This window comes from Akebia trifoliata, chromosome 3 (genome assembly GCF_017979445.1).
Source record: "Akebia trifoliata isolate Shusen 1 chromosome 3, ASM1797944v1, whole genome shotgun sequence".
Taxonomy (NCBI): domain Eukaryota; kingdom Viridiplantae; phylum Streptophyta; class Magnoliopsida; order Ranunculales; family Lardizabalaceae; genus Akebia; species Akebia trifoliata.
The window spans coordinates 41,727,563-41,741,700 of NC_141377.1; the positions used below are offsets into that span (position 1 = coordinate 41,727,563).

Here is a 14,138-nt window from a genome sequence, read left to right on the forward strand (position 1 = left end):
AGACAAAAGAGGTATCTCGAATTAAAAGATATATAAAACCATCCACCAAAGTTGTGCGAGAAATTACCCCCCAACCACACACGGGATCCTTACTAGTCCAGCCCTTGTGGTTCAAGATCAATACTAAGGCGTTGTTTGTTACCGCTTCATAACGCGGATTCTACTGCGTTTGCGGTTAGAATCTGCGTTTGCATTCAAAAGTCTGTTTGTTAAAACCCAGCGTTAGAAATTTGCGACTTGAAACTACGTTTGGAAACGCAAATGTGAGAAGCGCAAAATAGGCGCTTTTTTTATCGCGTTTGCGGGGGAATAATGACCGAATAAACGGTTCATGTAAATTGACCGTTATGCCCCTGTCATTCATCTCTATTCACTCGTTCAACCGAAACATCTTTCCCACTCGTTCTCTCTTAGACTTCTCTATGCACAGACCTCTCTCGCACACCTCTTTCTGTCCACCTCCGGCTGCTTTTCTTCTTCTCTTCTCGGTCGACAAACGTCACACACGGCTGCGCACAGATCTGTAGTTACAGATCCCTCTCACGCGAAGCTCTCTCTCTCTCTCTCTCTCTCTCTCTTGCACCCTTCTCACGCGAAGCTCTCACTCTCTCTCTCGCACAGATCTACGTGAGGAGTTCAACTTCGCCTCTTCTTTCTCAACAAACATCTGGATTTTTGGTTCGAATTTTCTAACCCTATAAACATGCAAATTTCAGATTTTTATTTTTTCAATTTTAATGTCTACTTGATGCAAATTTCAGATTTTTTTTTTCAATATTAATGTCTACTTGATGCAAATTTCAGATTTATTTTTGTTTCCAATTTTAATGCAAATTTCAGATTTTTTTTTTCAATATTAATGTCTACTTGATGTAAATTTCAGATTTATTTATTTTTTCCAATTTTAATGCAAATTTCAGATTTTTTTTTTCAATATTAATGTCTACTTGATGCAAATTTCAGATTTATTTTTTTTTTCCAATTTTAATGCAAATTTCAGATTTATTTTTCAATATTAATGTCTACTTGATGCAAATTTCAGATTTATTTTTTTTTTTCCAATTTTAATGCAAATTTCAGATTTATTTTTCAATATTAATGTCTACTTGATGCAAATTTCAGATTTTTTTTTTTTTCCAATTTTAATGCAAATTTCAGATTTTTTTTTTCAATATTAATGTCTACTTGATGTAAATTTCAGATTTATTTATTTTTTCCAATTTTAATGCAAATTTCAGATTTATTTTTTTTCCAATTTTAATGCAAATTTCAGATTTCAGCAATGAGGAGAACAACCCATGAGTTTGTTTATGTAATTTTTTTTGAGGGTTTGGGTTTCTTAAGATTTTTGGGAAACCCATTTCTTTTGCTGGGTTTTGCTCTATTATTTTGAAGAATGAATTCATGAATTTTGTCTTATATATTATTTTTTATTTTGTTTCTGTTATTCTGGATTGTTGAGACCACAATTTTCACATTTGAACTCACCATTATTTACTGTCCAATTCACCACTTTTTGTTTATTGTCGAACTCAAACTTTGTATTCACTGTTCATTTTGATTCCCAAATCATGAATAGTCATATTGTAGGTATTTCAAACTGACACTCTCGTTAGTTTAAAGGAGCAAGGTCATTGCAAACTTGCAAGATCATCACTTTTATAACCAACGAGATTGTCATTTCGAAAAAAAAAAAAGATAGAAGAATCAATGATCTCGCTACTTTAAACCGACGAGATCGTCACTTTGAAAAACCTACGATCTCGCTTTTCATGTTTTGGAATTAAAATGACTAGTTAGCTAGAATGAGAATTTATCATAGGCCTTGTCTTCTTGATATTTCACCAGAGAGAGCTGATCAATGCATGAGAAAGGCATAGATTTGGTTTCATGGTTGGGGATCTCCCTTACTTTTGTGTGGTGGCTTGATAGTCTAGTTAGTGAAATCTTTTTTTTTTTTAAATGCTCCCTCATCTAAACAAAAATTTTAAAGTATCAAAAATATTTTTTTCTCATATCTTTTAAAATACCTCAAGATAAAGTAACAGAGTCAAATAAGAAGAATGAAAATTATATTTTGTATGCATTTGTTGGATGTATATTTTTCATGTTTTTATTTATTTCAATTTTACTTATTATATTAACTATGATTATTATGTTTAAATGATGTTGGAATGTAAATTAGAAGTTATGTGGATGTGTTATATATATATGATATGATGTGGATATGTTATGTATATATGATGTAATGTGAATGTTGAATTGCGTATTATGCAGGTATTTTGTTTATCAGGAAAATTTCATATGTCCATTTTTAAGAGGAGATGCTGTCGAAATTTCTGTAGAATTATAAAATTTTCTATAATTTTTTTTTTGAATTATAAATATTTTAAAATTAATAAAATTATTTTTAAAAGTTTTTATATAATTTTATTATATTTATATATATTTAGTGTAATTATATATTTATAAGGGTATTCTGGTAATTTTTTATGCATTTTGAGTGTTCTATCAACCTTAAGGGTATTCTGGTCATTTTACCCTAAACAGCAGATTCTAGAAGCTGTATCAAACAATAATTATCAGATTCTGGTCAACAGCACAGCACTTTCACGAAGCTGTAACAAACAAGCTTTTCAGTGTTTCAGTTTCTGACAGCAGATTCTGACAGCAGAAACTGACAGCAGATTCAGGCAGCTGAATCAAACGGGGCCTAAATGTTTTTTCAAAGCTTTACTTCCCTAATATTTTCTATTTGGGGGTGGTCGTCTTCTACCAGACCTTCCTAAAGAGATGAAGAATATGATTAGATTTATTTTTCAAATAATAATTACAAGAACCTTAATAGAATATAGGTTTTGTTAAGGGCACATGTTAAAGTGCAATAAATACACTTTTGAAATTGTAATCTAAGAGTATTTTAATAAAAACAATTTTTTTAAGGTCATTTTTTATGCAAAATCCAATTTCCAAAGTGTATTTATTGCACTTTAATTGTGTGGTATTAGGACACAAGCTAACAAGACCCATAAAATATATATATAGAGGGGAAGTTTGCCAAGTTTGGTGTCAAGCATTTTTCAAAATATGGGTTAGAAGCTTTGGAATGAGCTGATTTTTTGTGAGGATGATCTCTATGATGAGGAGATCATCATCACCAAAAATCAGCCTATTCCAAAACTTCTAATCCCATTAAAAGTGATTTACAAAAATTGGACGGTCCACGATTCTTCAACTTGTAAACTAGGGTTAGAAGTTTCAAAATGAGCTGATTTTTTGTGAGGATGATCTCTACGTGATTTACAAAAATTGGACGGTCCACGATTCTTCAACTTGTAAACTAGGGTTAGAAGTTTCAAAATGAGCTGATTTTTTGTGAGGATGATCTCTTCACCGTAGAGATCATCCTCACAAAAAATCAGCCTATTTCAAACTTCTAACCCCATCAAAAGTGATTTACAAAAAATGTTTGGCACCAAACTTGGCAAACTTTAGGGCTGCCGAATCGCTCCCATATATATATATATGGGGGACGGTTCGACGGCCGTGTTGAAAATCGAATGAAAAATAGATGATTATCATTCATTGGATTTGAGGGAACCGACGGCTGAGAAAGCGTCCCTCGTCAACTCCAATCTATCATTTATTTGTATAAAACTCCCTCGTTTTTATTTTTATTTTATAACTAAACCCAAATCCAACGAAATAACTATGTTTCCCTCTCACTCGACTAATAACCCTTCGTCTCTTTCGAACCCGATCAATTGAAAACCCTTCTCTTTTCTCTCTCAATCGATTGAAATCATAGGAAAAAGAATATCACGCTCTCTCTCTCTCTCTCTCGATTTCGACCTCTCGAGATTGACGGCTTCAAAAAGGAAGATCAACTCATCACTTAGCAGCTCCACAAGCACATCTTTATAAATGCATCTGAACCAGTATGTAAAGTATATTCTCACATATAAACATATATATATTAAAAAAAAAAACCAAATAGGTTGTATCCTTCACACTCCATTAAGAGTGACCATGATCTTGCGAAGAGTTGCATAATCACGGTGCTCACAGAGTCATATTCCCTGAATCAAAAGAAAAGAAAAAACACCTGTTAGGAGGGGGCTATTTCTCATCCACAAAAATGTTGTCTACTGCATCTCATACCCAATTCAGCACCCACAAACTTGTTGCTTGGTGTAGTGCTAGTGCAAAAGGTAATCCAACCTCTTGATGGACCATTGCAAAAAACCCATACCAACTCAATCATCTAAACCCTTCAATCAAAAGCTCAATGTTGGAAAACCAGAGGAGCGAAAAAAAAAAAAAAACCAAGAAGAAGGTCTAGATGTGGGGTTGTCATTAAACAACGACTGTCCATATCGATGAATCACAAGGCCATGAGTATAAGAACCCACCCCCCTGCATATCCATGGTTCTTAAATAGAAGATAAAGGTATTTTCCCTATGATTTTTGTCGAGAGAAGAGAGTTGGGTATTCCCTGTGATTTCAGTCGATCGAGAGAGAAGAAAGCGTTGGATTTTCATTCGGTTTTCTGTAGAGAGAAGAGATAAGAGAGAAAAGAGTTGGGTTTAGTTATAAAAAAAAATAAAAGCGAGGGAATTTTATACAAATAAATGATAGATTGGAGTTGACGAGGGATGCCTTCTCAGCCGTCGGTTCCCCTAAATCCAACGAATGATAATCATCTGTTTCTCATTCGGTTTTCAACACGTCCGTCGAAGTTTTGGAATAGGCTGATTTTTGGTGAGGATGATCTCTACGGTGAGGAGATCATCCTCACCAAAAATCAGCCCATTCCAAAACTTCTAACCCCATCAAATATAGTTTACAAAAAATGGACGGTCCACGATTTTTCAACTGGTAAACATGGGTTAGAAGTTTTGGAATGAGCTGATTTTTGGTGAGGATGATCTCCTCACCGTAGAGATCATCCTCACCAAAAATCAGCCCATTCCAAAACCTCTAACCCATGTTTTGAAAAATGTTTTGCCAAAAAGTTTGCTAAAAAGTTTGCCCTTGAACGCTACCCATATATATATATATAAACAATGAAGATAAAAAAAAAACTCAAATTCTTATTTTATTATACTCTTATCATGCTATATGTATATATAAATCATAATATTTATGGGAATGAAATGGTACTGAATCATCTTGCACAGTATTACTATGCATCATATCTAATTACGCTAACAATAGGAGACTACATTTGAACACGAAAACTCAGAAGAAAGAAAGATTTAATTTGAAAGAACTTGCATCCACGGATGAGAGTATCATCTTTGAGAAAGAAATTACAGCATTCCTTCTAATGTATACCTCTCTCAATCCTATACAATCCGAAAACCTTAGTTTTATATATAGGGAAGGGATCAGTAGACAAAATTTGGGACAAAAATCCATACAAATCATATGGATCGTTGTATCACGATGGAGATGGTTGGATTTTTCAAGCCTGATCTGCACCTGATTTCTTCGCCTGATTTGCGTCGTCGTAAACGATGGAGATGGTTAGGGTTTGAGGAGAAGAGTGAAGAAGAGAGAAATCTGAGATTTTAGCTCGGGGAGGCGTTTAGAATTTGTAAAACTATTGAGTGAAATTATTCACACGTGAGTTATTAATGTTAAATAGATCAGCGCCGTTAGATCTATCGTGATCCAACGATCCATATGATTTGTATGGATCTTTGTCCTAAATTTTGTCTACTGATCCCTTCCCTTTTATATATATATATATATATATATATATATATATCAATTCAAAGCTATGGTTAGGCAAAACCTTGGAAAGTAATTAATAAGAGAAGATTTAAAATGCATGCATCCTTTATGGCGAGGTATATGGTTTCAAGTACATTGGAATGTTGAAATATGATTCATGTTATAACAACCAAAGTAGTTAGGATGAAGCACTTGCAAATGTTTATGAAAGAAAAATCTAAATAAAATTGAGAGATCAACAAATAAATAAATAAAAAGGAGGTCTTGAGAGAACATTGAACTCCACAAATAATCAAAAAGTTGTATCCTAACCCATGATTTTTATTAACTTTATTTTTTCATCTCATCTTGAGGCTCACCGAGACTAAGATGACTCTAGGAGTCACTGTCACACCCTTCCAAACCAGTTCAAAAGAAATTTAGTAAATATTTATTTATTTTTATTATAAGCTGGATTAATAGGTGCTCAAGAACAAAATCTCATATTGTATAGATCATAAATATTTAAAATTTTAAAAATCAATTAAATTTATATGAAAAATCTCCAAACCAAAAAAGTTTACCAGAGCACACTCAAGAAACTCCAAAACTGTAAAGGAAAGCAAGCCATGTCTTGCTGAAAGCAGTTTTAAAACTCAGTTTCGTATCTCTTCTTGTCCATGCCAGATACCAAGTCGTCTTGGACAAATTTTCCGTCTCATTCAAAAATGAATGTGGGTTTTCAAATCTCATATGAAAAATGGACTTGTCTGTCCGTCTTGTCCATGCATGATATTGAGACAACTTGGGCAATACGTCTCGGTCTCAGACAAGTTTTGAAATCATGGCTGAAAAGAGAAAAATCGATGAAGGTATAGAAGATACATATCTTTTATTTTTTTATTTGGCCTAAGGTCTAACTAAATCAAATGCTTTGATGACTCAAATGGTAAAATCGGGAGATATTGTTCAACACGATATCAAAGGTGGGTCACTTCGGTTCGACCACAATAAATAAAAATAAATGGGTAAATAACAATAACCAAACATGTAAGTGGGAGGATTAGATCTTTAAAACAATTGCAGCCAAGAAATTCTTGGTCCCATAATATCAAATTTACTAAAGCATCTCAAGGTAAAAATCAAAATTGTAACAGTCTGAAGTTCAAAATCCTTCTAAAAACTCCTCCCAGCATCACATGCATGTAAAAACATCTCCCCAAACATATCATCCTTCAGCGGTACTGCAAAAGGCACAAATATTCATTAGTTCCCATCTCAAAGAAGAAAAAATAAGTAAGAACAAAACCAGTTAAAAGGAATAAAGGAACTGAAATTTAAACTGAAGCTGAGGTCTGACTCCTCCCAATTGAGTGTGATTATTCAATTCAGTAGTAAAATATGCTACGAATAAGCAAAATCAAATACTAAAAAAATTCCAACATAATCCAAGGTTCACTGATAACCATGGTTTTAAATCTTGTCCAAGACCGAGACGACTTGTCCGATACCTCTCGGTATCGTCCACCAACGAGAAGGATAGAGAAGTTAAACGTATCGGACGAGATCTAAAACCATGGTTCATTTGTCTCATTGTTGAACGAGATGACTCAAACGTATTGGAAAACTCGTCCGAGACAACTCACGTCAAAATGAGTTCTAAAACCATGCTGATAACACAAACCATGAGAAAATTAGGAAATGGAGCAAGAAATCGTCAGTGCCAATTTGAAAACTTACCTTGATGAAGCCGATTTCCTTGGCATTGCTGCGGAAGCACTGTCTGCAGCACATGAGACCATACTTCCGAATCAACCCATGGGGATTCCCACAAACTCGGCTGCCAAAGAAATTACCATTATATGTTTACTAAAATAATTACCAAACACTATGGTTTACTACAGGCAATTCATTTTAGAAATATACTGAGAACATCTAGTTATCATTTTTGTAATAAGTAAACGTGAATCTTCTGAGGGGTCAAATATACAAAGTATAAAAATGTACTTACACAATAAATTAAGGGTCCTGCCTGTGAAGACATTCAGCATCCCCCCAATGAAAAAAAAGGGTTACCTTATTGGATAACCAATGAAACATGTTATAATGGTTAAAACAGGAACATAATCAAGGATTTCACTGCAAACAAAGCCTTCCCCGAAAAGCCAATTCGTACAAAAGTTAGACCACAGCACAACCCAATCACATTAGCCTTCTGCTTTCATGGTAGGCAGTTCCAGGTCCAAGCTAGCTAACTACTATGGACCCACCAACTAGATGACCTATCCCAGATGGACCACAATGTGTATCTTTCTATCCTGGTATCCTCAAACAGAAAGATATTGAATGGCATTCCAAAGCAAGCAACTCAATCCCACCTATTACCCAAAACTTATCATGCTTTCACACACAATATTTTTGGCCCCTCTTCCTCAAGCTTGGATTAAAATTAATGTCGATGCATCTATCTGTGTCAAAGGGAACCAGGAGGCATTAACTGCACTTTTTGTGATCAAAATGGTTTTTTTTTGTGCAGATTGAGCTACAGTTTTTCCCATGCCAGAGAAAAAGGCAGAGTCTAAGCTAGTTGGAGGGATTTTTGTAGGTGAAGGAGCTGCAGTAGATAATGGTTGAGAATAATGAAAAGAGGATGGTGAATTTAGCTAGTATAGGCCACGCAAGAGTCTCTCGCACAGCCAAGATTATACTATCTTATGTTTAGGACCTTATCAAGTATTCAGTTGGGACACGTACTGTAGGAGAGAAGCTAGTGAGGTACTTCATAGTTTTGTTGGAACAAGCTACCATCTCATAATTTTTCCTTTCTCATTTAGAAGTACAGGAAGTTCATATGTGCTTAGCAAAATAAAAATAGGAAGTTTATATGCCAAAAGAAAGTTGAACAAAGGTAACAGACACGTTGATGATAATTGTCCTTCCTTGAGTCGTCTAACTAATACCAGATGATCCAAACCCAACCAATACACTAGAAAAACCTAGGTGATAGTAGTGCCAAAAGTTAAGCACATATCTCTTTGGGTCGAAACACAGAGTAGGAGGTTGAGAAAACTTACTTAACCTACGCCAACAAAGAAAAGTATATCTTGAACCAAGCCACTTCTTTTTTAATACATGCTAATTTCTTTACCTATAAAAAAAAAGTACATACTCTCTCTCTCTCTCTCACACACACACACACAGATGGTTTTGGCCTTTTGGGCATATAGTACGAACTACGAAGACCAATGACAACACTAGTGATAAGATGTGCTTTGGTGCAAGCTTAAAGGCTGTGTTTGGTAAAGCCACCAAAAAGTGCTTTCATGGCTTGTAACTCCAAAAAAGCAGAAAAAACAGAAAAAGCCCATTTGGTTCAACTATATAGAAAAATACTTTTAAAAAGTTTTGACACAAGCATTTGAAGTAGAAGTAAAAGAGATACAGTTTCTACTTATTGCTTATGTGAGAAGTAGGAAGTGCATCAAAACTTGGTGGTAAGTTCGGAAACAACACCTAATAAATCTCATTTTTTAATTTCTAAGAGAAAATGACACTACAAATTAGAGTAGTAGTTTGGTGCTATGAGAAGCACATAATAACTGACATGTACTTATACGGTCAAATTGTGTGCATCCTTGAAAACAAAATACTTGATTCAAATCTATGTACTAATTTGGTTTATAGGCCTATTAATCCTATAGACTGATCTTTGGTGCACTTGGACATAAATACTCACCTTGATTGGCGACTTTTAGTCATTAGATTTGATGTTTATCATGGTCGATCTCAAATCCCTGTTCTGATATTTTTTGTTACTCAAATCTATCCATACTAATCCTTTTATTTATTTTATTTTATTATTATTTATATGTACAATAATAGATGGTTTGAATAATAGGAGGTTAGTGGGTTATATACTAATGTTACCAACAAAGCATTTTTAGAATGAGAACATCAAAATTATATGCACATAAAAACAGTAAACTGCACCTTCAATGAAGGTGACTGTTATTGCATCTCTAAACACCACAAGCACATTAAAGAATCCAACTGAGTAATTATCTCTACCTCCATCTTTTCCATTCTTCACTACTCTTTCAAGAATAGCAATTGGAATAGGTCGATCGATAAATCTCTTTCTTCTTTTTTCATATTGTTGGATTTGCACATCTAAACCTTGAAGAAGAAAAAGACTCTCTCTGGTAGTGTGGATTACATCAATCTGTTCATTATTTATTAAAAAGCCCACTGTTTTTTTTTTCCCCATTAAAATTGATTGGCGTTGGATTTCTGACAAGATCTTGGACTTACTGTTCTCCTGGTGAGAAAGTCAATGCTAGATTTCACTATTCTTCGGTTTTTCTCAACTGTGTGTGTTTAGATTGCTCACTTATTTTGTTAAAGTAACTGAACTTGTCTGAACGGGATCACTTGGATGTGTTTCAAAGTGCAGGAAATTTGATTTAATTTTAATAAGCTTCTTGATTGCTCACATTTCTTGGATTTCATGTCCCTTCTTTTCTTTTTTTTCTTTTTCTTTAAAAAAAAAAAAAAAAAAAAAACCAAGATTTATTGATTTTGTGAGGTATACACCCATGTCACTGTTACATAGAAAAAAGGTAGTCAAGCCTCACTTTGACTAAGATTTAAAAAATAAATATAAATAAATAAATAAATAAAATAGCAAGTAATCTATTAATGTAACAAAGGAATTCCTAATGATAATGCTTTATATCTCTTCTAACAACTTCAAGATTCAAAACCAATTAAAGTAGAGACTTAAGTATAAATAATTCAAAGAGCTACCACGAAGGAAGGATAATAGAAGAAATCACTTACCAAGCACGAGAACCAGGTCCGTAGCTCTTCGGGTGCGAGTTCCACACATTCGAATGCCCCATCTTTCTCTATTACCCCCACCAAAACCCTAATTCCCTACACCAACAGCAGAGCAGGGTGAAGCAGAGAACAAAAACTTGCTAGTCCAAAGAGAGAGAGTCGGGTTTTTTATAGGTCACGTGAAAACCCTAATTTCCTGGACTTTATCACGTGCACGCAACTCAATTATCAGATTATCATGGCCGTTAATATCTGATTTTTTTTTTTTAATCTTGACTTTTGACGGTTCAGATGTCTCCATTTGTCTAGCAGGAGATCTTAATTATAGGTGGGGCCCTTTACTAATAGAGACCTAATGAAAATATGAAATGTCACCCCAGCATGCGTGTTACTAATAATCCGGCAAAGCTACTATAAAATAATATAATTGCAGAAACAAATTCGAAGCAGGCGATCTTCGAGCCAGGTAGAAACCAGTGTTTTAATGGCGAACGAGGCTTCTTCATCTTCTGTTAAGTGGGTAATTAAACTCGTTCCCTCTCCTTCTTTGATCTGCTATTTTAGGTTTTAGGGTCTCCAACTCTGAATCGTCTCTTTTCTTTTCAGGAAGAAGAAGAAGAAGAAGTCCTGTATGGGGCTGGTTCGGGTTGGGTTGAAGCTCGGACTTCTTGCGATCACTTGAACACCTTGTCATCTGATCTATCTCACATTCCGAATCCCGACACTCCCTGCAACAGGTTAGCTTTTTTTTCAACTCCAAAACCCTAATTAATAATACGTTGTAGAATCCTGAAACCCTAATATAACTGAACATAATGAGGGGAATAGTAGTAGTTCTGGGCAAAAGCTGTTCCTTTAAGTTGCTGTCTTTGTATAATCTTTATGATTATGATTGCACTCTCTATTGATAACTTGACAAACAAATTTCTGCATCTTGGAAATAGAAATTTTCTCTCTTAATTTTGAGTCGCTCAAATACATATTGTGGATTGATCTATATTAAGTCTATATCTTTATACAATACAGTCCAATACTCTACAATACAATAATAGATAGTGTGGTAGAAAGGCTCCTATATTTCTTTCCACCATACTATCAGATTTCATATACTGCTGATTCTAGTCTCGCTTATTTCATTTAAGACATGGAAGTTGAATTCCTTTCATTTCTTCAATCATTGATTAAGAAAAGAAATAAGAAGTTAAGTCTGATTCAAATTAATCATTTTGACGGGCTGTTTTTACGTAAATAAGATCACTCTAACCTTCAAATCCTATCTTGTGCCAAGCCATAAAATGGTCTGGGTTTCAATGACTTGTGTAAGCCTTTTGTGAAGGTTCAAAGTTACCTGACAAGGACTTCTGCACTCAAATATTTTGAGTCTTACGCCACTCAATCAAGACACCATATCCTACACACCACTCGATAAGTTTGAACAATAATCCAGAGAAAGTGAGACAAATCTACTAATTTCATTGATGCTTTTGTCCATTAAATTTTAAAACCTGAAGCCTTAAAAAACTACAATACATTACGTCCTTGTTGTTAATCCTAGATTCCAATGTTTAACTCGTGTGATTATGTGCATTTTAAGGTGCCAGCACCCTGCCGAGAACTGGTTATGTTTGTGCTGTAAGGATGTCCTTTGTAGCCGCTTTGTTAACAAGCACATGCTCGAGCATTATCAGGAAAGAAATCATTGTCTAGCATTGAGCTACAGGTGTACATAAAAACTGATTTGTTTATTTTATCTATATTTTTCCAGAAATTCTTAATTGACTTTTTCGTTTTTTTTTTTTCTTTTTTGGCTTTTGGTCACAGTGATTTGTCTGTTTGGTGCTTCGCTTGTGATGCGTATTTGGATGCTCAGGTGATTTTGCAGTTACAATCCGTTTACAAAATCGCTCACCTATTGAAGTTCGGTGAGGCCCCACCATTGAGAACAATGACATGTCTGCAGGTGTTTGATAATCAAGTTGGGGATTCATCATCCTCAGGCTGTTAGAAGTACTACTAAACAACAGTGGTTTCATAAGGGTGAATCAGAAATTCACTGCTGCTTGGAGTTTTAATCCTCTGATTGCACCACATTTGCCTTTTTTAGTTTTTGTATGGTTATAACTTACAATAAGATTGAATCTAGAATCTGATACGTATTCAGAACTAACCCAGAAAAACAGCATCTTTACTATGTGCACTCTCTAGTATTATTTGAGAACATCAAACCAGACAGACGGAGATTACTTGAAAGTGATGCACAAAGAGAACCAAAAGAATGTACCAGGTGAGACTGGCTCAGGATGTATGCTGCCATGCCCAAGCCGTCTGTAGTAGGTTCAAAGAAATGGTTGGGTCTTCGTTTCAGATTTGAATTGGCCTAAAGATTTATGTTGTTAAATTTTAAGGCCACTTCTGACCTCTTTATATAGTAAACCTTAAAAATATAAATACATTTAGCGGCAGTTTTTGACTTTGCAAATTGAAAGAGGTGATGATCCAAGTTTTGCAATGACCCTCTTACCCCTTCTCTCCCAGGAGAGCATAACACCATGAACAATTTCTCTGAAACTGCTTTAGGATCAGGGTCAAACACTTTTTGATATTTTTTAATAGTAGTGTATCATATTGTAATTATTATTGTTATTATTATTTTTTTTGTTAAGTAGTGTATAACATTGTAAATTAGGGCTGATTTCATCAGTTAAACATAAATGAGTCAAGGAAGAATTTATAGCCAAGTTTAAAAGTTAATTTTGTAACAAGTTATTTCAACCATGGAAGAATATGTAAATTGTGCTTAATTATTGCGACTTGCATTTTTCGACTTGTAGGATATCTTCTCAAGCACTTTTTTTTTCTGATACAAAAATTACAATCATTCTTCCACAATGATGCGATCAAATTGTAACTTTTCACACCGACTGTAAACCTTTTTCTTTATTATTATTTTGATAACTTAGGGTGTCCCCCACACCCCTTTGGGATGGGTCTAGACCTTTTGATCGCACACCTAAATCCCATGAAAGTTCTCCAATGTCAGCAAGGTGTGTCAAGAGACAACCTATTTTGAACACACAACTAGAGGAAACAAATCCCTGTTGCTACTTATACCCAGACCTTGAACTAGTTTCAGAGAAATTATTAGTTTATAAGATTCTGTATGATTGTTGGGTGGGGGAGGAATAAATGGGAAAATCATTTTCCCAGGAAGATGAAATTTGCAGGTATATAATTTTTTATTTTTTCACAGAAGTCATTTTCCTTAAGAAGGCAAGTTTCTTCTTTTTGTGGGAAAATATTTTCCTATCCAATTCCCCAGCAAAACAATTCACTCTTCATACAACTTTATTCTCTCTCCAGTCTCTTTGATAGTTTATAAAATGGAACCCAAACATCAGAATTTATTCTTTCATCCGAGATCCTTACCATGCATGTCCGTTATATATTTAGTAGTGAAGAGAGTAAAGGGTCTTCAGTATCTAGCAAGCAAATGCATACTCTACCATGTTTATTTTTTTACAAAAAAACAGAGCAGTAACTAGATGGGCAGCATTTTTTGTAGTTTTTTTTTTGGGGTGTG

General features: G+C 34.5%; 2 protein-coding genes across 5 annotated transcripts; one reads left to right on the forward strand and one right to left on the reverse strand.

Annotated features, from left to right (window-relative positions):
• Positions 1–6,697: 6,697 nt before the first annotated feature.
• On the reverse strand, positions 6,698–10,759 carry LOC147407039 (small ribosomal subunit protein uS14z/uS14y/uS14x). The gene is made up of 3 exons (XM_086435432.1): positions 10,559–10,759; positions 7,460–7,559; positions 6,698–6,963 (listed from the first exon to the last, which is right to left on the reverse strand). Exons 1-3 carry the CDS (start codon positions 10,618–10,620, stop codon positions 6,955–6,957), a joined length of 171 nt encoding a protein of 56 aa, XP_086291558.1. The 5' UTR covers positions 10,621–10,759; the 3' UTR covers positions 6,698–6,954.
• Positions 10,760–10,907: 148 nt separating this feature from the next.
• On the forward strand, positions 10,908–14,080 carry LOC147407040 (histone deacetylase-like protein). 4 transcript variants are annotated; one of them, XM_086435431.1, is made up of 5 exons: positions 10,908–11,078; positions 11,165–11,295; positions 12,153–12,278; positions 12,380–12,428; positions 12,519–14,080. In XM_086435431.1, exons 1-5 carry the CDS (start codon positions 11,043–11,045, stop codon positions 12,561–12,563), a joined length of 387 nt encoding a protein of 128 aa, XP_086291557.1. In that variant the 5' UTR covers positions 10,908–11,042; the 3' UTR covers positions 12,564–14,080. The 4 variants fall into 4 exon arrangements, with proteins under 4 accessions (XP_086291557.1, XP_086291556.1, XP_086291555.1 ...); XM_086435430.1 differs by having other exon boundaries at positions 11,171–11,295; positions 12,380–13,207; XM_086435429.1 differs by having other exon boundaries at positions 11,168–11,295; positions 12,380–13,203.
• The last annotated feature ends 58 nt before the right edge of the window (positions 14,081–14,138 follow it).

Coding starts and splice junctions, on each gene's coding strand:
- LOC147407039 (XM_086435432.1), bottom strand. CDS start 10,620: ATGGGGCATTCGAATGTGTGGAACTCGCACCCGAAGAGCTACGGACCT. Junction 7,560..10,558: donor GGACCTGGTTCTCGTGCTTG/GTAAGTGATTTC, acceptor TTTCTTTGGCAG/CCGAGTTTGTGGGAATCCCC.
- LOC147407040 (XM_086435428.1), top strand. CDS start 11,043: ATGGCGAACGAGGCTTCTTCATCTTCTGTTAAGTGG. Junction 11,296..12,152: donor CCCGACACTCCCTGCAACAG/GTTAGCTTTTTT, acceptor GTGCATTTTAAG/GTGCCAGCACCCTGCCGAGA. Junction 12,279..12,379: donor TGTCTAGCATTGAGCTACAG/GTGTACATAAAA, acceptor TTTTGGTCACAG/TGATTTGTCTGTTTGGTGCT.